Source organism: Orbicella franksi, chromosome 2 (assembly GCF_964199315.1).
Source record: "Orbicella franksi chromosome 2, jaOrbFran1.1, whole genome shotgun sequence".
Classification (NCBI taxonomy): Eukaryota; Metazoa; Cnidaria; class Anthozoa; order Scleractinia; family Merulinidae; genus Orbicella; species Orbicella franksi.
Genome location: NC_138146.1, coordinates 24,857,184 through 24,880,040, shown reverse-complemented (window position 1 = coordinate 24,880,040; position 22,857 = coordinate 24,857,184). Strand labels below are relative to the sequence as shown.

At 41.7% G+C, this 22,857-nt stretch overlaps 3 protein-coding genes across 3 annotated transcripts; 1 reads left to right on the top strand and 2 right to left on the bottom strand.

Annotated features, from left to right (window-relative positions):
- The first annotated feature begins 231 nt into the window (after positions 1–231).
- LOC145478795 (uncharacterized) lies at positions 232–8,053 on the top strand. Its single transcript, XM_081456962.1, has 8 exons — positions 232–1,334; positions 2,047–2,266; positions 2,673–3,137; positions 3,278–3,514; positions 3,999–4,139; positions 4,631–4,865; positions 5,291–5,540; positions 6,227–8,053. The coding sequence occupies exons 1-8, from the start codon at positions 327–329 to the stop codon at positions 6,449–6,451; spliced, it is 2,781 nt and encodes a 926-aa protein (XP_081313088.1). The 5' UTR covers positions 232–326; the 3' UTR covers positions 6,452–8,053.
- A 135-nt stretch (positions 8,054–8,188) lies between these two features.
- On the bottom strand, positions 8,189–14,172 carry LOC145478806 (N-acetylated-alpha-linked acidic dipeptidase 2-like). The gene is made up of 5 exons (XM_081456980.1): positions 13,907–14,172; positions 13,018–13,228; positions 11,309–11,506; positions 10,436–10,727; positions 8,189–9,566 (listed from the first exon to the last, which is right to left on the bottom strand). The coding sequence occupies exons 1-5, from the start codon at positions 14,170–14,172 to the stop codon at positions 8,293–8,295; spliced, it is 2,241 nt and encodes a 746-aa protein (XP_081313106.1). The 3' UTR covers positions 8,189–8,292.
- A 15-nt stretch (positions 14,173–14,187) lies between these two features.
- LOC145478847 (uncharacterized) lies at positions 14,188–22,696 on the bottom strand. The gene is made up of 5 exons (XM_081457030.1): positions 22,030–22,696; positions 19,888–19,936; positions 19,461–19,561; positions 17,969–18,064; positions 14,188–17,373 (listed from the first exon to the last, which is right to left on the bottom strand). Exons 1-5 carry the CDS (start codon positions 22,093–22,095, stop codon positions 17,269–17,271), a joined length of 417 nt encoding a protein of 138 aa, XP_081313156.1. The 5' UTR covers positions 22,096–22,696; the 3' UTR covers positions 14,188–17,268.
- Between the last annotated feature and the right edge of the window lie 161 nt (positions 22,697–22,857).

Here is a 22,857-nt window from a genome sequence, read left to right as displayed (position 1 = left end):
GTGACAGGCAATTCGACAAGAGCGTACAGAATCCCCCAAAATGTTCAGAATCGCCCACTAAGAAATCGCTCTTTTTACTTCATATTTAGCTTCTGTATTTTGGGAAAAAACACTTGATTGCTAACAAAGTAAAAGTTTTCTTTGGGGTATTTGTTCCCACTGGTCCCTCTCCTGTGAGTAAACTTTGTCACTGAATGTATGTCAGCGGTTAACCGTTGGTCCCTTGGCGACTGCATGGCAACATCAACAAGTTTGGCACGCGCCAAATTGACTGCGATCAGTAGCTCTAATGTGCTTTCTTCTTTGATCAGACGTTCCTCTCCAAAATGGTTAGTCCTTCCTATAGTCAGCAAGTCGCCCCTCTTCGTGGAAGACCTACGATCTTCGGAAATGTTTATGAAAAGAATGTTGTGTTTCTTCTCGACACCTCGGGTTCAATGTACCACAGTTTCGACGTCGTCAAAGAACACTTGCTCGAAATATTGTTCGCGCGTGCGATTTCTGGCAGGGATACCATGTTCAACATCATTGAATTTAACGAAGAGGTCAACAAATGGGCAGACAGATTAGTGGCTTGTACTCCCCGTACAGTTAGCATCGCTAGCGACTGGATCCACAAACTGAAGTGTGGAACATCAACAAACACTATGGAAGCTTTGATCGAAGCGTACGACGATGATGGAATGGACGCTATTTATCTAGTTACCGATGGTCTGCCTGATCAGAGTCCTCCAGTCATATTGGAAAACGTCCGTCGTCTACACAAAGGTCGGCCCATACATGCTATATATCTCACTGGCACGCACTCGGATCCTGCCGCAAAGGAATTCTTGGAACAGTTGGCTAAAATTACCAAGGGCTCTTTCCACACCATAAGCCTTACACTTTATGGAAGGATCCAGAAAGTCACGCCGATCTTCAATCAGAAGACTGAATTCATGCGACATTATGATGGCGAATTCTTATCACCCAACCTGACGAACGTATTCAGTGTAAACTCCTCCAGGCTTGAACGGCCAACCTCTGCACCCCCCGCATCAGGGTTTGTCCCGAAGATTTATGATCCAGGAACCCCAGTCACGCTCCTTAGGGCACCCCACGGAACTGTCCCTATTCCGTATGTTTCATGGAGTAAGTATGATCAGGAGAGAGGAACATCGAAGGTCCTTCAGTATGCTGATGCAGTTTTGGCATCTCGAGGGCTGTCTAAAGACAATGAAAAGTCTACTACCCGTACAAATGTGCCCGTAGCTGCCAGTATAATGAAAGGCATGAAGGTGTTGGCAAGAAAAGATTCCGATGGTCTCTTTTACATGGCAGTTATAAAAGAACAGGTATATCATCAGCACCAGGTTATGATAGCTGCTAGCAGGCTCCATGCTGTGAGATAGTAGATTACAGGTGGATGGGTGAAATGACAAGAAAAATCAGTCCTACATCCCCCTTCCATGCATTATTAGGGGTGGCAAATTGTCCCTTAAAAACCATGGGTCTCGCAAAATTTTCATGAATTTCATGGGTCTAGTGCATTCTCATTTTTTAGTGTTTGTGTGTGTCTCACAGTCTCAATTTTTTCACAAAGCTGTCTTGCAGTCTCAATTTTTTTCACAAAGCTGCCTTGCAGTCATGATTTTGTTCAAGGCTAAGAAAGTCGGAAGTAACGATTTGTTTATTTTTTATATCATCTTAAATGACATCTGAACATCTTAGAACCTGAATGTCTCAAGCTCGCATTTAGAAGTTGCAGTCTCGCACAGAAAAAATAAAATAGTCTCACCTTCTCCTAAAGTCTCACATTTACCATTCACCACCCATATTAATCCCTGAACATATACAGCCTTTGTGCAGGCTTAGTTGTGGAATGAAACATGATTATTTTATGCTCTGTATTAGAGTCAAAGGTTGGGATAATTATTATGATGGATAAATTTGATTTGCCAGAACACTACCGGTAGGTATTCCACAAGTAAATATCTCTCTCAAGGAATGAATGAAATACATGCTGGATGAATTCAACTTGAGTTCCTATTTATTGATTCATTTCAGGGAGAAAATGATACATTTGTAGTTGAGTTCGACCAATGCCCAGCCCTGCGCAAGCCACACCTACAGGAGGTACTTCTGTTTGATATGATTGCTTACAAAGATGCCATAAGACACCATGTATGTATTGGAGACAAAGTATTAGCTCCATGGCAGAATGACGGGCGTTATGGACCAGGCACTGTTCTTGATGGAGTGGACCGCCGAGATCTTCAGCCACAAGGTAACGATTAAATGCTAATTTGGTTCTGTGAACGTAAATAAATTACCAGCATTTGCATAGATAACATGCCATCCCTCTTTCCCCTTAGTTTGTTAAGGGAGTGTCCAACAGCGGGAGTGGAAAAAATGCAAGGGAACACCAGGGGGAGAGACCCACAGCCCCTACAGAGTTTGTGTGACCAATTTTGTCCCTTTTGCTACTTTTATGCTTCTTGCTAGATAAACTAAGGGGAAAAGTGATTATGATCATACTCTAGATGTAGTTCACTTATTTGGTTCTGTTTCTGATAAAACAACATCAAATTCATGTACAGAATTCATGCACTAATGCAACTTACAGTTGTACATATAACTTGCCCATGTTACTGGATCACGCACTAATTTATGTTATTTTTAAATGCTAATAGGTTTTGAAGGAGGTGACCTTCTCGTTGCCTTTTACAATGGCCAAACGGAGCAGTTATCACCCGGAGTTGCTGTAAGAATACCACTTGCTGTGTTCGATCGCATTGTAACTGAACTTCAGCTACCCGAATCCCAACGACGGAAAATCAGGCTTGCTGCTGACACATCAACTCCGCCCTACCAAGGAAGACCCCCTCCTGTTCACACAACATGGCAGCGACCATTTAGCCCTCCACGGCAACCAAAACAGGGAACATCCAAGCATGATTCAAAAGAAGCCCTAACTGACAAAATCAAATCACAGCTTGAGAGAAACAGACATTTGCTGGATAGGGTGCAGTTTGATGAGGAGGGGGAGCCTGAAGAGAATTTGTCTGATACTGACACAGATGAAGTGGTAGACATTGAAGACAGAAATGGATATAGACAAGAAACCTTTGATGTTTGTGTCGGAACTGAAGATATAGGTGAGCATCGCATTTCCATAGTAACCAAACTGGTAATATTACAATGTATCAAATGAGGCTTATTGTAACCATTTAACCACCTAAACTCTCTTCACCTGAAATTTTAAAAAAGCTTTGTAACTTGTACTGAATTTTGACAGATTTTAAAAGATATACAGACCCAGTCGTGCCTGTGGGAACACCACTTTCAAAAGCTGGTGGAAGACCAGAGACCAAAAGACGTTGGCGCTTGTGGAGTTCAGGGGTGCCTCCACGACCTGCAAGATTCAGAGAGACAGCACTGGCAAAGCCAGCAGAAGTGCGAGATGACAAAAACCAACGCCCAGGATACCAGGAATATCAGAGTGTGGCAGGTGTGCCTTTTCCATCTGGGACAGGTAATATGCTGTTTTATCACGTGACTAACTCTGCAAGTGGGCAAGATGACCCAAATCCTGTGCTGTGGTTGGGATAACCCATTGACTCCCACAAGAAAATGGTGTTCTTGATGCTTTGTATTAAATCTCTTATTGACCAAACTTGTTTGGTGAAGATGGTTGGATATTGGCCAATTGCTCTTTATTTTGCTTATTTTGTCCTTAACTGCATCTTGGCCAACATCAAGCCATCTTGACCTTACGCCTGGTCAATGATGGTACAGTCCATTTGTCATTCAGCTGATTGTCTGGATATACTATATTAAAGATGAACTCTCTCAGATATTTTTGTCATCTCGTTATGCACATGGAAGGTAACATAATTGAAGTCTACAAGTTTTGACATTGATTGCTTAGTAGTGATGTAAATGATGGGCAATGACCCAAGCAGGTTTTCTTGTGGAGTTCAAGCTAATGACCAGAGTTGTTGATAATTAACTTACAGACAAAAAATTTGATGGTGAAGACTGGCATCCACACCATCAATGGAAAAATACTGGAAACACAGCAGCAAGGTCTGGTCCACCACAACTCAGACACCATGAGTACCAGTCATCTAAAGGAGTACCGTTCCCATCAGCAACAGGTAGTATAACTACTTATTATAACCATAAATCATATCAGTAATACAGGGGTGCAGGGAAAAGAGCCAGTACAACAGAGGGGATCAAACTGAAAGAAGGCAGCCTCGCTCGGACTTAAAGGAGCTTCTACTGAGTACTTAAACGTTGGGCAACGTGTCTCATCAACCCATCAGCTATACTCTGGAAAATAAAGAAATTTTGTACTACCTAGTAGAACTAAGCTGTTTAGATTTTGCAGCACTGTAGTGTTCAGTCACTCCTAGCCATCCCCCACCCACCTCTTGGCAGAAAACAAAATTGAATTTCTTCCCTGACTTTAAAAGACAGAGAAACCAGGGATGGAATATTTTTCTAGTTATCGTTAATTCCTCTATTTCTGCTTGGTGTTGAAATGTTCTTTTGAAATGGCAATACCTGTAAACTAGCTGAATAGTTTTCTCCAGCAGAAAGTTACCATTTACGATCTCTAATATTTGACTTTTGGCGTTCTAAGATAACAAATTCAACACCGGCTCTGATGGCAATTGGCGACCTGAACACGCCGGTGCTGAAGTGAAGCGGTCGTCCAATTGGGAGGATGGACTGGGTCGAGGAGATATCGAGAAAAATAGGAAAGACAGGAAACGACTTGAGACAAAGAGAGACGCAAACCAGAGATACCATGCACAGATAGCGAAGGATTCCATGGAGAAACAACAGAAAGAACGGGCTAGACAAGACTATCACAGGTTGGTGCCTAAGCAGAACCAGTTTCGTACAGTTTAACACTTACATGTAGCTTTTCTTCAACGTGACGTCGATAAATTTAAATTCACCACCGTAGCAAGTTTGCGAAGTTGACGTTACGAGCGTTAGGTCTTCGTCAGAGCAAAGCTTTGTGTTTTTTTTTTGGTTTTTTGGTTTTTTTTTTTTCAGATGAAATCCAAAGGGCTTACATTCAAATAAGCTATTTGTAGACTATGGTTTAATTTTACTTTTTTCGCATGTTTCCTTTGAAACGTCTTTCTGGTACCTTTGTGTCACTGTGGGATGCACAGGTAAACGACACTTGTATATGCACCTCAATAATGCCACAGAACGTTTTCAGTATTAATTTCGGAATTTGTCAAACAGTAACAAAAGATGCGACAAGTGACGATTCACTTTTTTGCAGAAAAATGGTTGACGAACGAACTCGTCAAATTTCCGAGAAGTCCGCAGAAAAAGCCCGACAAGAAAGCGACAGAATGGATAGCAAAAAGCAATCAAGTGAAAAGATTTGCCAAAAGGAACGAGAGAGACAAGAAAAGGCCGAGACGTGGAAACACTCGCGGATCGAAGCCATGAGAGAACGAAGAACACAACACGAGGAAATGGAGAACAGTTATGAAAGAGCCGCACAAGAACAGGAGTCGCAAAGACTGGTACGTGTTCACTAAACCCTTCCGGGAAAGGAGATGGAGATTCCTAGGGGGGACGCAACGAGTAAACAGATTTCCCTGGGGTTTCTTTCTGTCTTGCCAGCCAAAGGTTCCTTGCCGCATTTCCTGAACGCAAATTTACCGAAATTGTAGTCATTTTACACCGGGAAAGTATTGTAGTTTCCCTAGAAGATAACTCCAATCGGCAAACTTTGCCGCAATTCCATCAATACTAACGCTTTCAGATTGAAAACCCCGTACGGGTAACCGTTAATTCACCTGCTGACACTGCGAGTGATACGTCAATATTCGCCACTTTAGAAACGAGAAGAAACCTATGAAAGTCTCATCTCGAGGTGGCTTGTGGGACCGTTACAGGGACAAAACAAAACACGGGAAGCTGTGTTGTGTCCAGTAGCGATCCCAGTAGCGATCCCACAAGCGACTACGAGATGACTGAGACACCCGAGATTTCTACGCGTTTCTAAAGTGGCGAACTGCGGTCACCAAATTCTCAGTTAGGTGAGTAGCGCAGTATTGTTAGTCTAACGAGTAATTGTCCTCTGTCAGTTCCTCTCTAAACCTTCGCTCTCTCTTCGTTCTCTTTAGTAAACTTTATCTCGTTCTCCTGCTTTCGATGCACGCGCTCCCTGCTGTCATTTTAACTCTGTTCTCATTTTCTTCTGCAGAGTGGACTGAAGGATCGCGAGCAAAGGAGAGTGGAAGCTCACCACGATCGCTTGGTAACCGAGAGAATAATGGGACTAGATAGGGAAGATCAGTTGAAACAACGAGAAATGGAACGTCAGGCGAGAATAGATAAGATTAAAAACACCGCGGAACGAAGAAAAGAAATGAAAATTCACGTGAAACAACAGAATGAACAGAAATATCGAGCAAGCATTCTTCCCTAGACACAAAGGGGCATAATGAGGATAAAGGACTAGACAATAGCTTGTTTGCCGATCAGTACTGAACAGTACTGAACTAGAAAATAGATACTTTACCTGGACACCAGTCCTTTCCTTCTTCAATAGCACGAAAAGCATGTAACAACGTGGGACGCAAGACTCTCCATCTCTCTTTGTTTTGTTGTTGTTTGTTATTTTTGTTGTTGTCGTTGTTTTTTCTCTCCTCTGCTTCTCGTGCCCCGAGCTTTCATGCGCTCTTCGAAATCTTGAAAAGATATAGAACTTCTACTGATACGTTCGGTATTCTCGTTCCCAGAACTAAATGCATGTATAGATTTCTCACTCGTTTGAGGGAAGAATAAACGTTATTCTTTCCCTTTCTCAACGCTCAGAATTCTCAAGAAAACTATGTTAAGGCCCTTGCTCTATTCCACTCGTGAAATGAAACGGAAATGACGCGCTCGGCTTGTACAGATGGGCGCGACTGCAGGCCCAACTGTAACAACCGTTGTTAGGTTTAATTTGCCAAAACGAAGTCATTGTAAAAGTCGGGTATGGATGCGTGTTCATGTAAATACTTAGCTGTTATGGGGAGAATATCGATAAGAAACGTTACACAGAGAGATTAAATCAAATATAAATGAAACGTGGATTGATTGCCCGATTATTAATTTTCAATGGAGGGAGCTTTGTACAAAATACAGATCTTCATAACTATCACTGCTTTTGTGTATTAAAGAAATCTGTGGACTCTTTATAATACTGAAGTCAGTATTTTTGTTCGAGATTCAAGGTTAATGCGTAGGTTTTTTTATTGGGATTCCAAGAGCCCTACCGGGATCGGGGACATTCTGTTGTGTTCTAGGGCAAGACCCTTTACTCTCACAGTGCCTCTCTCCACGCATGTGTTTAAATGGGTACCGGTGAACTTGATGCTGGGGGTAACCCTGCGATGACCAGCATCCCATCCAGGGAGAGTAGAAATATTCCTAGTCGCTTCATGCTACAGAAACCGGGATAAGCTCCGGCCCGATGGGTTACTTGGCTCGTATGCCACTTAACCTCACCTTTTACCTTTCCTTCAATACCAGTCAAAACTGAAGTTTAATGGCTGAACTACAGAAGAAAGAGCAGGAACGAGGGGTGAAGTCGTTAGACAGTACTTCAAATATGTACTTGACTATCTCACGTAGCCTGCTATTTACAGTCCAGTTTCTTATGTGAAAGGGGGAGGCGCGGTGGCCTCATGGTGAGTGCGCTCGTCTCCGGGATCGAGCGGTCCGGGTTCGAGCCCTGGCCTGGGACATTGTGTTGTGTTTTTGGGCAAGACACTTTACTCTCACAGTGCCTCTCTCCACCAAGGTGTATAAATGGGTACCGGCGAATTTAATGCTGGGGGGTAACCTGCGATGGACTAGCATCCCATCCAGGGGAAGTAGAAATACTCCTAGTCGCTTCATGCTACAGAAACCGAGATAAGCTCCGGCCTGATGGGCCACTTGGCTCGTATGCAGACTTCACCTTTACCTTCCTTATGTGAAAATGATCCGCCTGCCATGAACAGCGGAAAGTAAGAAAACGCCAAGTAACAAAGGAGACCTTCAAAAAAGCCATTTAACTTAGTTTTCAGACGGAGTACAATTGGCGAGAAATTCCAACACGTTCTTTAATTCCGTACAAGAAAAAAAGATGATCTGACCTCATTTTCTCTTGTTCCGTATTACTTTTTTCAACATTTGCTTACTTCATATACTGTTCGAAAGACAACTTATGTCTGTAACAATAAACTTAGGCAATAAAGGAAATTCAAGTAGGATTAAGCATCTCTAGACTCGACATGATTTTTAGATCGGTTTCAAAACGTTTGCAGCAGAATTAATTGCATAAGTCAACAATGATATTTCTTTCTCCACTAGTTTCCAGTCTCCTGTTTTTTCCGCTTTAATCAGTGCGTAGTGTACCCGAGGGAAATAAACACCGCCGTAAAGGTTTGAAAGATTAGGTCCGTAAATAACATGCCGTAACTGTTTATGATCGTTCTTCTCCGTCGTTTGTATAAACGCTTTCTCCAGTTGCATCATTTGATCGTTAAGCATGCGCAGTTTCTGAGGTCCCCCTTTAAACTTGTTTCTTTGAAACTCACGCGAAATTCTCGCAAAATTCTCTACCGCGCGAGAAAAGGCAACCGTGCTGATGTCGTGTGATTTAAGACGAGCGTTCGCTTCTAGAGAGTGAGCTTTTGACCGTAACAGTTCCCCATAGGTTGTCGTATTGAAAGGTAACAGTTCCGACTCGGACAATTTCAGAAGAAAAATCGCGGCAAATTTTGCCACGGCGAGATGAGTTTTAAATTCAGGATCAACGAAAGTTTTCATCCAATAATAAGTGTCGTGTGTGGAATGATATACAGGATATGATCTTCGTATTCCATACATTCCTCCAAAGATATAAGACCAATCAACACACGAAACTCCAGTGAACTGGTAGAAAAGGGCGTAGTCACTTCCGAATGACAAATTATCAGTGACCGGCGTGCCGTTGACATGTTTCGTGACATCTCTCTCCAGCATCACTTCGTACATGCTTTTGCACGAGTGTGAAACTGTGGGATCACAAACTTCTTTTGTCAAGGAAACAGCCACTTCTTGAAGTAAAGGATTTGCGTCCACGTTAAGAGTGAAATTGCCATTAACTGCCACGTCCATGTTTAGGTAACCAACAGCACGATCCTGAAGAATCAGAGCATTTTCCTCAACCCACTCCGCTGACCCAACAACAAACACTTCCTCTGCATCCCAGCTGCACAGCATTATGGTCCGGCGAGGCCGCCATCCCGTTTTGAGCAACTCTCCTAGACCACGTGACACTTCCATTAACACCGACGTACCGCTGACCGCATCGGCAGCGCCAAACACCCAGGCATCTCGATGATTTCCCATGAGCACATAACGGTCAGGTTCCTCGGCGCCTCTGATTTGACCAATGACATTGTAGATGGTTTTAGTTTCCAGATCATTGTTAACTTCCATCCGTAACGAAAGATTTTCGTCTCTAAATCCTGGTCCAAGGCGATATTTTAAACTTAAACCCCCTTGCCAGTTTTTAGGTGCCTTACGACCTGCAGAAACAAAAATTCAAACATGTAATGTTAAAATAAAATGTTCGCAATCTGATTATAATTTAGATTGGAGTCTGGGAGCTTTGATTTTCTAAACCAGAAATAAGAACACGAGACACTTGCCAAATAATTTATTATTCTGTGCAAAACACTACGGATATTTGAGAGCACTTGCTCAGGGTTGTGAAGTTCAACATTGGTTCCAAGTTTCTAAATGTCGTGACTGTATAACATATGGTGTTCACTTCTTTATTGTAACATAAATCACGTATTACGTCCCAGTTGGAAAAGCCCCGTTTCACCAACTATGTGGCTTCAACATGATTTGAACCCATAAACTCCATGACATCTTATGATGCGCTTATAACTGATTCGTAAAGCCGCTTCGCTTTTCCTTTAAAACGATATTCACTATCATTACTGATGACATTACCACAACTCCAACCCAGGACACCAGACAAACGTCTGTGCAAATTGACGGATGAAAGCCTCGCAAATCATCGTTCTATGCAAGCTGCACATTGCAGAAGCTATGACCATTTTTATACTCAAGCCCTATTGGTCAATCTACACAGAATGTCTAGGGTGACTTTGGTTGAAGTAGTCTCACTGAAATACGGTATTGATTCACCAGCTGAAAGATATCAATAACACAGTGACGGCATATGGCAGAGGTATTCCGTTTTCTGTGAGCTTGCTAAAACACGCAAAACAGGAGAGTTGTTTTCACAAAATAAAAAACACCAAAACGTATGAGGATCGTGACGTTAAGCTCCACGAAAGGCGATTGGAACAATTCTAGCGACATTTCAGTCAACGTTGCAAGCACCTTCAGAAGAAAAACCTGAAGAATGCTGTATGAAACTCACCTTTCATTCGACGAAGTATCTCTTCCGCATCTCCATACGACAGTTCAAAGGCTGGAATTGTTGGCAGGCCACTTTCGTTGAGTGGCTGACGATATATACCATCACTAGAGGGAAAGCCTGGGGTGAGTGGGTCTCCAGGCCCCGTCCCGCCCATCGATGATCCACGCTGAATTCCAGAGTCTGGAAGCCACCAAGATCGTGGGAAAGTGTTTTCGTTTCCTTCTGGTGCAAACTGTGCAGGGTCAGTGTAGATAAGGGCCCCAGAGGCCCCGTGTGAAGCAGCGTTGAAGACCTTTCCAAGAAGATGATGAAAGAGATAACGGGAAATTTGTGTAATCTGTTCTATTTTAAGATGATCAAAGCAGAAAAGAAAAGCTGCAAACTAGGGACGCGATTTACAATTCACAGTACGTATGACGAAATATGACAGGGTTTAAAGAAGACAAAATAGTGTTAAGTGTGGAAAAGTTGATCTCCAAAGAAGGCCTTATTTCCAAAGTAATCAATCTTCAGTCTAGTACCTGTACTCTCTCTTCAGTTCCGGCTCTATCAAGGGGTTGAACCCAGGTAGGAGAAGAGAGAATCCAGAATAACTTGCATAAACGTACTCAAAACGAGCCAGTCAAAGTGAAGTGCTGACGCGCGCGCGGATTTAAGTTGCTCACAGGAGAGCCCAAGCTCAGTATGTGACTGTTGTGACGGACCATTGTACATAACATGAAGTCAGTGTGTAATATCCAGTGACAAGAGGAAATGATCATTATCTCTTGCCAGTGATTACGTCATGTTACTGAAACATTTTTTAAACTAGCAATTGAGCCTGGTACTTCAAGGTGTGTTACATCTGTGTAAACACATAGGTACAATACCAACCTTGTTTCCTCTAAATACTCTTCCTTGGCGCACAAGAACAATTTTATCTTTCAGAGACACGCCCATAGCTTTCAGCTTCCTAAAATCCTCTACAGTGCCAAAGTTGGCATACACAACGTCTCTTTCCACCACCCCACTGGGGGAGAAACCCAGAAAAAATGGTAAGTCTTTAGTTTTCTTTTCATCCTTTCGTAAAATCTGTCGAGAAAATAAAGAATGTTCACAATAAATAAATGCTGGACCAAAAGGCTACAATAGGGCCTGTGACCTTCTGGGTAGCGAATTGAATCTTGGGTAGCGAATTGAATCTCGGCAAGCACGAGACGCTGGCTGGGGTAGAACCTTTCCTCTCACTTCGAGCCAAGAATATAATGAATTGTGCGATGGATCCAGCAATGCATCGCTGTGCTATGTTCTTAAGCAAGACTCTTTTGATCGATACTCTCACTTTCCCTATCCATGCGATAAATGAATGGGGAACTGGACTGACATCCCATGCCACTTGGGATTCACAAATGAAAAAAAAGTTTAAAGTCAACCGGATAATCATAATGAAACTGTCTGCAAGACAGTTCCTCGCCAACGCTCATCCTCGCCAAAGCTCACCCAGGTTTCTTTTCCCTGGACAACCTTACATCACCGCAAGTCTCGGCCCCCCAATTATTTTATCAGCTTACAAGGCTCAATACCACCAAAAGAATACTAACAATTACGTGAACTAAGCATGCTCCGTAAAAAATGGCCGAGATATAATGTTTCCACTAGCCCGGGAGGGAGGGGGGCACATTAAAAAGACGGGGCTGCTCGTCGTTTCCTTTTAGGGGTTAAAAAAGCGGTTTTAGGACCTCGAAGTATGTTCACACAGCGAGAGCTTTCGCGGTACCTTTAACCCATTGACTCCTGTGCCGGCCGTAACCGGCCGTGACGAGCCTTTGCGTTTCTTCCACTTCTGACGTCATCACCTTTGACCAAAATTAGCATCATCTATGCTCAACTTCTGCAGGAGGGAAAGATCTTTCCAATGATACCTAGATCAGAGTGATCGGCCCAATGGAGCTTGAGATATGCACAAAAATGCTCAAAAAGTTGAGTGAAAAACTCAGAGCAAACTTTCCTGCCACTACACGTGGCCACTCCATGGCAAAAATTGCCCGTCTAGATGATGCTCTCTCAGAATGTTTTAAACTGGAAGCAAGCCTAGTAGAAAGTCAGTCACTGCAGCAAAAAGAAAAGAAAAGGAGAAAAAAGAAAGGCGAAAAAAAAACAAAAATCGAAAAGACAAAAGACGTAGGTCACTTTCTCGTCTCAAAATTTTGATTTCTGCGCATGCCCGAGCAAAAATGCCGTAAAACGCAATGCTATTGAAAAGAAAAGCGTACTGTCATGTTGCAAATGCCTTTTTGAGTAGATTGGAGCTAATATGGCCCATATCCAGCCTGAAAATCTCCAGAATGTCCAAAAAATGCGTTTTTGGCAAAAGCTCCAGGATTCAATGGGTTAAGGGTATTGAGACGAAACATATGTGGCAGCAGATAATGTGTTTTAGAATTGGTACCTCCTAGGCGTGAAAAATGTCAAGCCACACCCACAAAACAGGATCTTGGTACCTCTGAGGGGATTTTTTCAAAATTTCTGACGAGCACCCTCGTCCACGGGTCCTCCCCGGGAACCCTAGCTCTGTGCTTGGGTTTTAAACTACTCAATCAAACCTTTTCATGTGATTGTGACCTGAAGACAACTTGGCCATGACAGTAAATTTCCACTTTGCTTTTCCTATCTTTTCGTGGTGAGGTCATCAACACGTCATACTTTGCCATCTCAACTTGATCGAATCCATACTCCTTCCATTTCTTGGCAATATGCTGCGCCAAGTCGTTATTGCGTTTCGAGCCGGCCAAATGTGGCTCTTTAGAAAAATACCTGAAAACAAATAGGCCTTTCACAAATATCCGAATATTTTTTGGGATATTTAGAAAAAATTAATATATTTTGAAAATTTAGGGATATTTAGAAATATTCATAGCTTTTCTTGGCCGAGCCCTGTGTTTTCCTCGCCAGTTTCTTAATCTGTGCCGAGCATTCCAGTTCAGTTGTTGAAAAAAAAATCCTTATCACTTAAAGCAGCAATTTCCCCAAATGAAGGATGCTGGTAATAAACATCGAAGCGCCTGAATCTTTCTCCGTTACTCCTTCAACTACTGCAAGAAAATTTCGAAATTTAGGACTAAGTGATTCAAAATCGGTTTATGTTTAAACTGAACATAATTTATATTTAGAGGGTTTTTTGAGATATTAAGAAACATTTTTGTCATGTTTTGTCATATTAAGAAACATTTTTGAGGGCGGAAAGATATTTAGGCGATTTTACGTGATATTTGTGGAAAGGCCTAATTTACACAAAACAAAATGGCCTATTCTAAGGTGTCTAATTTCTAAAAGAAGTCAAGTGGTGCCCCCCCCCCTCCCCCAAGAGCTAAATCCCCCCGTGTTTTACAACGTTCCCCGCTCTGTACAGTCCCGGTGTTCGTTCAACCGTAAATACAGTTCCGAGCGGAAAAACTTATCGTCACAAAAGAAAAAACATTTGAGATTGCTTACCTTAAATTTTCTTCCAGATTTTCCGCTCTAAACGAGTTCAAGAGTTGTGTTTTAATGTGCGAAGCTACATCGCTCGTGCTTCTCTGCTCAATCGGAGTCATTTCCGTCGCTATTTCCTTGTAGTTTGACGGATAAATCGAGTTTAGTAAGTGTCCGGCAAGGAACGAAACAAAACTCACCGCTACAATGGAAGAAAATTTCAAAAACACCCTGAGAAAAATAGTCCTTGAGCAGTTTTTCTGGGAACTGTTCACATCTCCTGCCATTTTTACGCCTTGTTTTAGCGGCAGATACAACAATTCTTTTAAGGCTTCACAATATCAATAGAACCTGTTTCAAGCTCCTAATAAGTTGGCAAATACCTGTAATGTTACATGTAAAGTTCATATCTTTACGTAACCCCTATGAAAGATATAAATTCACGGCGGCATTTCTTTGAAAGTCACCTGGCAGAATTCGAAAATTCAGTTTTTAATGTACACGACGGAGTCAAAAATCAACCGTTAGTATGGCGACCTTCAACTGTATGTCCCCCTATCCCTTCGCGTGCATGGTCTTTTAATTCTTGCCCATTAATCAATTTACTTCGCTATGCATTGGTTGCGGTCAGTTCCACACCTGTTCAGTTTCAGCCCCTCAGCAGGATTCACTACTGACTAATGGTTACCGGGGTATCTTCAGTCCAACGAATGCAGCGCCGCCCGATTACATCCGAGATACCCTAAACCCCATATCAAATTAAAACTTACAGATCTGGCTATTCAAATATTTTATTTGGTTTTCCGAAAAGTGAATTATCGAGTTCTCCGCGAAGTCTAAACTGGAAGGTATAATTCAACTTTTTTCAAAGTCCCAACTCAACACGATTTCTATATTTTGGGAATTTTATTTTACTTTTTTTTTCCTAAGCCAGGAACCCAAACGTGCAAAAAGGGTGGGGTTTTCCGTTGTTAATTCTACTGAGAGTTTTCACTCACGTGGCCAGCAGCCATGCAAATTTATTGGAACAAAAGGAAGTGTTTACATAAGAAAAGTGTTCAACTACCACAGGACTGGTGTGGGACAACAACATGGCAGCCGTTTCATTGTTTTGCGCAACCAATATGGCTGTCGTGATGTCATGTATAAACGCTCTATTGCACTCGAAAGTTGCGGAACATTTTGAAAATTGCTGTAAAAAGTTACGGAGTGGCCCCACAGAAATGACTCCCAACGAAATAATTTTTAGAATTGTGAAATTTCCCCAACACGCTTTTGTTGGAGATGGGTTAATCTATCAACTGACCAGATTTGACTGAAATCGGACCAGCTGCCTTTGATTTGTAATAACACCTCAAAGTGTCCCCACCCAGGGAAAATAAAAATTTAAGTAAACACCAATTAGCTGTCAATTCGGGTACTCCGGTGAAAAACGGTTGTGTCTACTTCTCGATGAATATTTATGCTTTTGAATTTTCTTATTTTGACTGAATGCTCATAGTTCAAAGAAACGGAAAAAACGAAAGCTCAATGTTTTTAAGGTACACTTCGCGCAGAAATGAATTATTTGATGAACCCACCCATGTTTAGTTGTCTACCCTTAATAAGCTCTAATATCACAGGTGACCACCAGAGGCAACCAGAAGCGGTGTTAAATTTCGAAGCTGGTCCACGACCATGCGTCTCTGTAAATTACACCATCGTAAAAGCAGAACCAAAGTTAATACTTTAGCCAATAGGCCACGTTCGATATATCATAGTTAGTAGAGGGTACTATGGATATATCAATATTCTAACAGGGCTACGAGGCTTTCAGGACAAACTTCTACATTTGCTTGTGTTTTCTTTGTTTCCAAGTCTCTTTTGGAAATTGTGAGACAAAAGAAACTTAAAAAATTTGTAATTTTGATCCGAAAGCCTCGGATCCATGATATCGAACGTGGCCCATCACAAAGGACACATACAGTCCATTAAACCAATCAAAACTCGCGGCAAATACATGTTGCTGACGCGAAGTTACCAGCCTCTGTTCGAAAAAAGAGCTCGCGCTTCTCCGCCGAACACTCTTCTCGGGGAGGAGCCAGACCGGACTCGAGTGAGCGGCGGAAATCGAGCCTAAAGCGAAGCGTGGGAAAACGCGTGCGAGCGTGGCACGATTGGTTTGGTTTTACTTCTGATTACATGACTAAGTGGCACTTCGAGTGGTGATGCAAAACCAAAGTAAACGCAAATTAATCTCGACACTCGAGTGAAAACAGTTCTAAATTAAACAACTACAAGTTAAGTGGTTAACAGAGGTTTAGTTTATGATATGCTTTGTCGTTCCAAAGTGCTTGGCTAATAAGATTGGGTACTGGAGACATACAACTCAAGAACAAAAAGCTTTCCATACCGCCTCCCCGTTTCGGGAGCTTTAACTCCTCTCGAATGGGATCAGTCAGGGTAACCGGTCATTCAGCCCCCAAGTCAATTAGCCCCGAACTGTTTACCCCCAACCAGAAGTCGAAAACACCGTCTATTTCTCACTCTTTAAGCGTGAATAGGGGCTAAGCGACTTCTGGTTGGAGGCTAACCAGCTAGGGGCTAATTGACTTGGGGGTTAAAAGACCAGTAACCGATCAGTGCTAACCTATTGCAGGGTTACCCCACTATTTATAATTTAAGTTCGGCGGCAATCATTTATATAAATACACTTGTGCAGACGGAGACTCACGAACATCAAGCTGCTAGCAGGCCTGTCAGCTTTTTTCAATTAAATAAACCGAAATACATACGTATACCTAGCAACATGTTTATAGCAAAAATCGGAGGAGTCGTTCAACAGGTCATTTGCGAGTTGCCTTTTGCCTCTGTGTCAAAACGAGTCTTCGTGTAAAACCATTCATATGTAAATGTGTTTCCCCGACAGGTTCATTTTCATGCAAATCAAACTCATTTTCATATGAAAGGTTTTGCACAAAGACTCATTTTGAAACAGAGGTGCAAGGTAACTCGGGATTGGCCTATTGTCCTGAATTGGATACCGCACCTTGATTGTTGTTGACATATATAAATTTTGATTCTGTTTAGCTCCAGGGAGGCGTTATGACCCACTGGACTTAAAATCAAGCAGTCCGGGTTGTAGCCAAGTTTTACAATGCCTTCATGTAGTTCAACAGGGACCAACAAGAATGCGCCAAAGAAACGGCTCTTATCTCCTTGTCTGAAAATCGGATAGGACATTTGAACGAGTCTAGACCCGTTATTTGCGCGGCAACAATTCTGTATTACAATAATAAGCGTTGTTTCCGTGACCCATGTCGAAGGATACAGTGTGGGCGTGAGTTGAACTTTGTTACAAACTGGCCTTCAGTACATAAACCAACATACAAGTACTGATATATTTAGTCCGACTCATCACTGGCGTGAATTGTCATGTGTCCTGAACAAACAATACACTCCTTCCCTTTCAACTCCGATCGGCAATACTTGCTAACATGGCTTTCAGCCTATTGACAAAAAAACAACAACAACACACAAGTACAAGTATACAAATATGCAATGAGTGATTCCAGAGAAATATCCATACCCACCCCAAGGAGGGTTAACGGGGAAATTCCAAAGGGGATGGGGGACTCAAAAGGCCACATTTATACAGCAGAGTATAACAACAACATGAATTTCCAGAGGGACTGGGGGGGTTGTTTAAACTAAAACTCCCTCCATGGGAATGGTATGGATATTTCCTGGAACAACACATAATGAAAATATTTGCAGATAAGTTGATGGACATTTGAAGACTATTAATTTTGATGTGATTTACTCTTGAATATAACACAATGTAGTCAGTACAATCTACCACAGCACTCGTCAAATAATTACAATTCAAAATAATGCAGTCTATCTCACAGAAATTTTTAAGTGCTGCTCAGGTTATAAGAATGTCAGTGCCACTTAGTAAGGTAGATATACATTCATAGTTGGAGGAATGAATGGAGGTTCAACAGGATTAGAAGACAATTGATTGGCCTTTGCATGCCAGCGCTAAACTGTTGGAAATGAGCAAACCATCGTACGGTATTCTGAACTCATTTTTACACAGACCTTGCTCCCAACTAGGAGTTCTTCAGTTTCAAAGTCAATTTCATTTGACACAAGTGTGCAGTTATCACCACCAGTCTTCATAACATGTTTGAACACCTGTTGAACATTACAAAGGAAAATATAATTCTAGGTTTCCCAGGGAATGGAGGAAGAAGCTACTTGGGGTGAGAACTACAAAGCCAAAGGTTAAGTCCAACCTCAGGCCAAAGTAAGTCTTCATTGGGCCAAGTGGCTCATCAGGCCGGAGCTTATCCCGGTCTTCACAGCATAAAGCAACTAGGAGTATTTCTACTCCCCCTGGATAGGATGTTAGTCCACTGCAGAATTACCTCCCAGCATTAAATTTACCAGTACCCCAATTTATACACTTGGATGGAGAGAAGCACTGTGAGAGTCAAGTTTCTTGCCTAAGAACAAAAATTATGCAATGAACCAGTCAGGGCTCAAACCCAGACTGCTTGATCCAGAGTCCAGCATGCTAAACAACTAGGCCACTGCCCCTCCCTCTTCAGGTCAAAGTGGATGCTACTATGTCAATTAAAACTTATTGTGGTTTATCTCTCAAGATAGAATGACAGCTCATTGCAGGTTACCCATTCCCCCAACACTTGTTCAGACTGCTCAACAGTTTTTAGGCACTCATTTTAATTGTGTAATTCCAGAAAATATCTATACCTCCCACATAGAAGGGATTTTTTCTAAGACCCCTCCTCAAGGCCTCCCCTACCCCAGCCCCTCTGGAAATTCTAATTAAGCTTAATACATTTCTTTAAATGTTTTGGTCTTAGAGACCCCCTCCCCTGCCCCCAACAGCAGGAACTATAATTTTAAGAGTCAACTCAGTTGTGACTCATACTCATCCTGAAAGGATGAATGAGCTACAATCCTGGTAAAAAGTCTTGGGACACTGCACTTTTGCCAACATATGGTCTTTCTGTCCACCTCCACCTCCCCACCCCCAACACAATGTTGATGTTGATGCATCCAAAGCAGACCCACTATTCTAACATTATTTTAAGGGGAGTGGGGTTCGGCAAATTAAACAAAGACTTCCCACTTCAAAACAATACGTCACCAGTTGTCATTTTGTCAAGTGTCCCAGGGACTTTTGGCCAGGATTGTAGCTCTTGCTGGACCAAATACTTGAAGCTCTACAAAATCTCGTTACCCATGTTCGAAACGAAAGATACAGACTGAGTTTTTGTGCGAAGCTTGTGGGCCATTAATTCAAAGGAGGAAAACAAGGATCCATAGTTTATAGCACAGACTGAAAAGAAGAGGTTAGCAAGATATAAGCAAGATATCTCTACTTGTGCTTGGCAGGTTTGGGATAAGCTTAAAATAAAATAATTTTAGTGCCCATTTAAATTTTAGTGCCCATTGAATAGAAACCTAGAGGTATAATAAATTTAACTATTTCTGGTTATGCTAAATGGATTGACCAGTAATGAGACTGCTCAAAAACCAGCTAAATTAAATAATATATTCTTACCATATCTTTATTTACTTCATGATCAATAATGGTGATCACGTAAAATAATGGCTCATCATCAAAACAACATTCAGCAAATCCTTCCTCTGGTGGACCACATGCTGTTAATTAATATTGGATAAAATATTTGTGATGTAATTTGGTCAAGATTAGATCATGGATCATTAGGTTGATGTAACTGTTACATCTACATGTATAGCGTGACTGCTGCAGGTGATGTTGATAATCAATATTCAATAACTGAATCAGTAAAAATTACCAAGACCTTGATTATTGATCTTGCCATCACAAGAAGTTAACACAAAAAATGTTTTAGCATGTCTTCAGAACTTTTATAATATGTTGTGAATCCACAAGACAGCTGCACTTAAGAGTGTTTACAGTAATTTAAATTATCCATAGGTCTACATGTATGTAGGTTGCCTACTTTCTCCCATGACTCCATATTGCTTTTTATCCTTTGTTAGAAGTGTTCCCTGAAATAGGAAACAGAATGTGCATTTTAGTTCATGTCACTGCAACACTTTATCCACTACAATTACCTTGCTCAATTTTTAATTTAATTAAGAATTGGTTCATGGTCATCATGCGTATATAGAGTTATGGTTGCACGCGGAAAAGAAACGTAAGAGTTGCTCAAGGCGACAGCCAAGAACAACTCTAGTTTCTTGAGTGCTCTCCAAACTTCCCAAGTGCATCCATAACTCGATATAAGCACAGCTAAAAGCATGAACCAATTCTTTTATAACATGGCGATAACAACTTGGGCGCTAAAACATGTTTTCTTTGTGATTGACTACAAAGTTCTCATAATACGTGGTGGAAGAAAACAAAGGTCATTAGGATCCTAACAAGCCACAATCGTTTGAGCAATGGATGAGCAAAAATGCTTAACCTGGTTTCTAAAATTGTCAATGAAAAATGCACTTCTTCGAATTAATTATAATGAAAATGTAGGCAGACAAAGTCAAAAATACTCAATGAAAATGTAGACAAACAAAGTCAAAATACTCACATTTAAGTAAACATCTTAGCTTGGCAAAAGTCAAAGGCTTGAAGTCGAGTTTGGATTGTTCAGAATAATCTTCACATTGATTGCCGAAACTTAAACAAAAGGAACTTGCACTAAACTTAACGGAAATTTCGCAGCTAAATCAAAACTGTACATGTCATCTTATATACGCACGGCTGTGCGTACATAGAGATTTCGTTCATGATGGCTCAATAGGAATTAGATAGGACTAGTGCGTGCGCTATGTTTATAATTTATTACTTAGTGTGCACTCTCATGCATGGCATCGTGTGTGAATTTGTGTGTGCAGTAAGGATGCGCAGAAACTATTAGCGCAAACATCCTTAAAAGAATGCACACACCAACTCAATTACCATTGTAATAGCTGTCCAACAGAGCAATTAAATAATGAAAGAATGAAAGATGCAAATGCAGCTATAACACTACTGGAAAAATGACCTGAAAAAATTTCGAGCTCTAAACGGGATTCGAACCCATGACCTTCGCGTTACCGGTGCAATGCTCTACCAACTGAGCTATCAAAGCCACATGAGAACAGTCGTGTGTGAGTTCAGCCCTATATGTTCAGTGGACATAATACTCAGCTCAAGGATGTGAATTCCATAGTAATAGATGTCTAACAGTAGCAATTAAATAATGAAAGAATGAAAGATGCGAATGCAGCCACAATACTACTGGAAAATGACCTGATACTTTCAATTACCATTTTTTAAAATTCTTCAAATTTCTAAAAGCTATTAATATTCAATTCCCTTGAAGGTTCAAGAAATAGGGATGTAATGGCCACACCTAAAATACCCACCCCCTTCTCACACCCCACCCAACTGGGGCATGTTACTGCTTTAACAATAACTTTGTGCAAATCTTGAAGTACTTGACTGTATTAATTACAAAATATTCCAAATAGTAAATAAAATTCCAGTCATAATAATTTGTGGTGGCATTCACTATATGTCAACAGGGGCAAACATATTAGCTTTGATGGCAAATTTAAGTGACATATTCAAAACTTCAACCTCCCCCTCCTCCCCTCCCCCCTCCATCCCCTGCTGGGCATTATATATTTTGCTTTTTCATTTGGTCAGATTCCCATCCCCCAAGGCAAATATGGTGTTTAAATACCCTACCCTGCTGTTATACTATACGATCAAATGCCCCCATTCCCCGGAAATCAATGAGAAAGACTCTTATTTTTTGATGCACAGTGTATACAAAGAACACTTTTGTCCCTTCATTCCTTCTGCGACGCTTCGCCATGATCTTAAGGCAACCTGTTCAACAACCCAACACCCACCCCCACCTAACCCTCCATATAGAGTCACCTTTGACCGGGCCACTAACAATTCTCGTCTGGAACACATCAGCAAGTCCAGGGTATACCTGGGAGGGAGTTCGAAGTCTCTACTTGATCGATCGATATATTTCCTTGCACGTTAAGCTTGTTAAAAGCTTAAACCTTTGCATGGTCTTCCACAAGACTACACTTCTAGTCAGTATGCCATCAGCAACAGTAACAGGGATGAAACAGAACTTTACCTGAAACCAGGAGCCATCATCAAAGAAAGACAAATATGCCAGACCTTCCAGCTCAACAGCGCTCATGATCAATTAATTCTACACACGCAGGACTGTCCACACGCAGCAAAAGCCGCCCGCAGCCATGTTGGTTTAGATCCCAGGCCTTGACAATAAAAGCAAACGCGCGCAAAATGGGCGTGGGTTGCGCGCGAGATCGTGCAATCACATGCGCCCACTCGTGACAACGGGACGTAGACTAGATTGAAGAGCCAAAGCCATGGCACACTTTGTAATGCCTTTATTTTATTTATTTCAAACTTGATTGAGTTCGGGATAGTTTTATGTTACGCAAAATTTCGAATACTCATAGCCCAGTACTCGAGCGTACGGCTCCGTGACTCCAAATTCTTTGGCGTGACTTAAGTTTTATGTGTGCGACAAACCATGGACAAACACAGCTCGAAAGTAAAGGCTGTAAGGGCAGCAAGTATATTATCGGACGTTCGACGGTCTTGATGCTAACGTGAAGGGAAGAGTGGGAAAGATTGAGTAGTGGAAACCAATTTTACAGGATGACCATCTTTACCTCTTGCCTATCGTTTTCGTTTCATGACTTTCATATCCCCGTTTGACACATCCTCTTTTGTTCCAATTTCCGTTCAACATGTCGAGAAAACAAACAAATAGTCCCGCACACCACCCATGAAGGGAATCTTTTTTCGGTTAAATATTCAAATCACTTTCGGTTTCGTTTAGATTCCGCCATTTCTAATAAGGAAACCATTTGCGACGGGTTTGCGATATCATTGAGCATCGTTAAAAACTGAGCTGATCCATAAAATCACC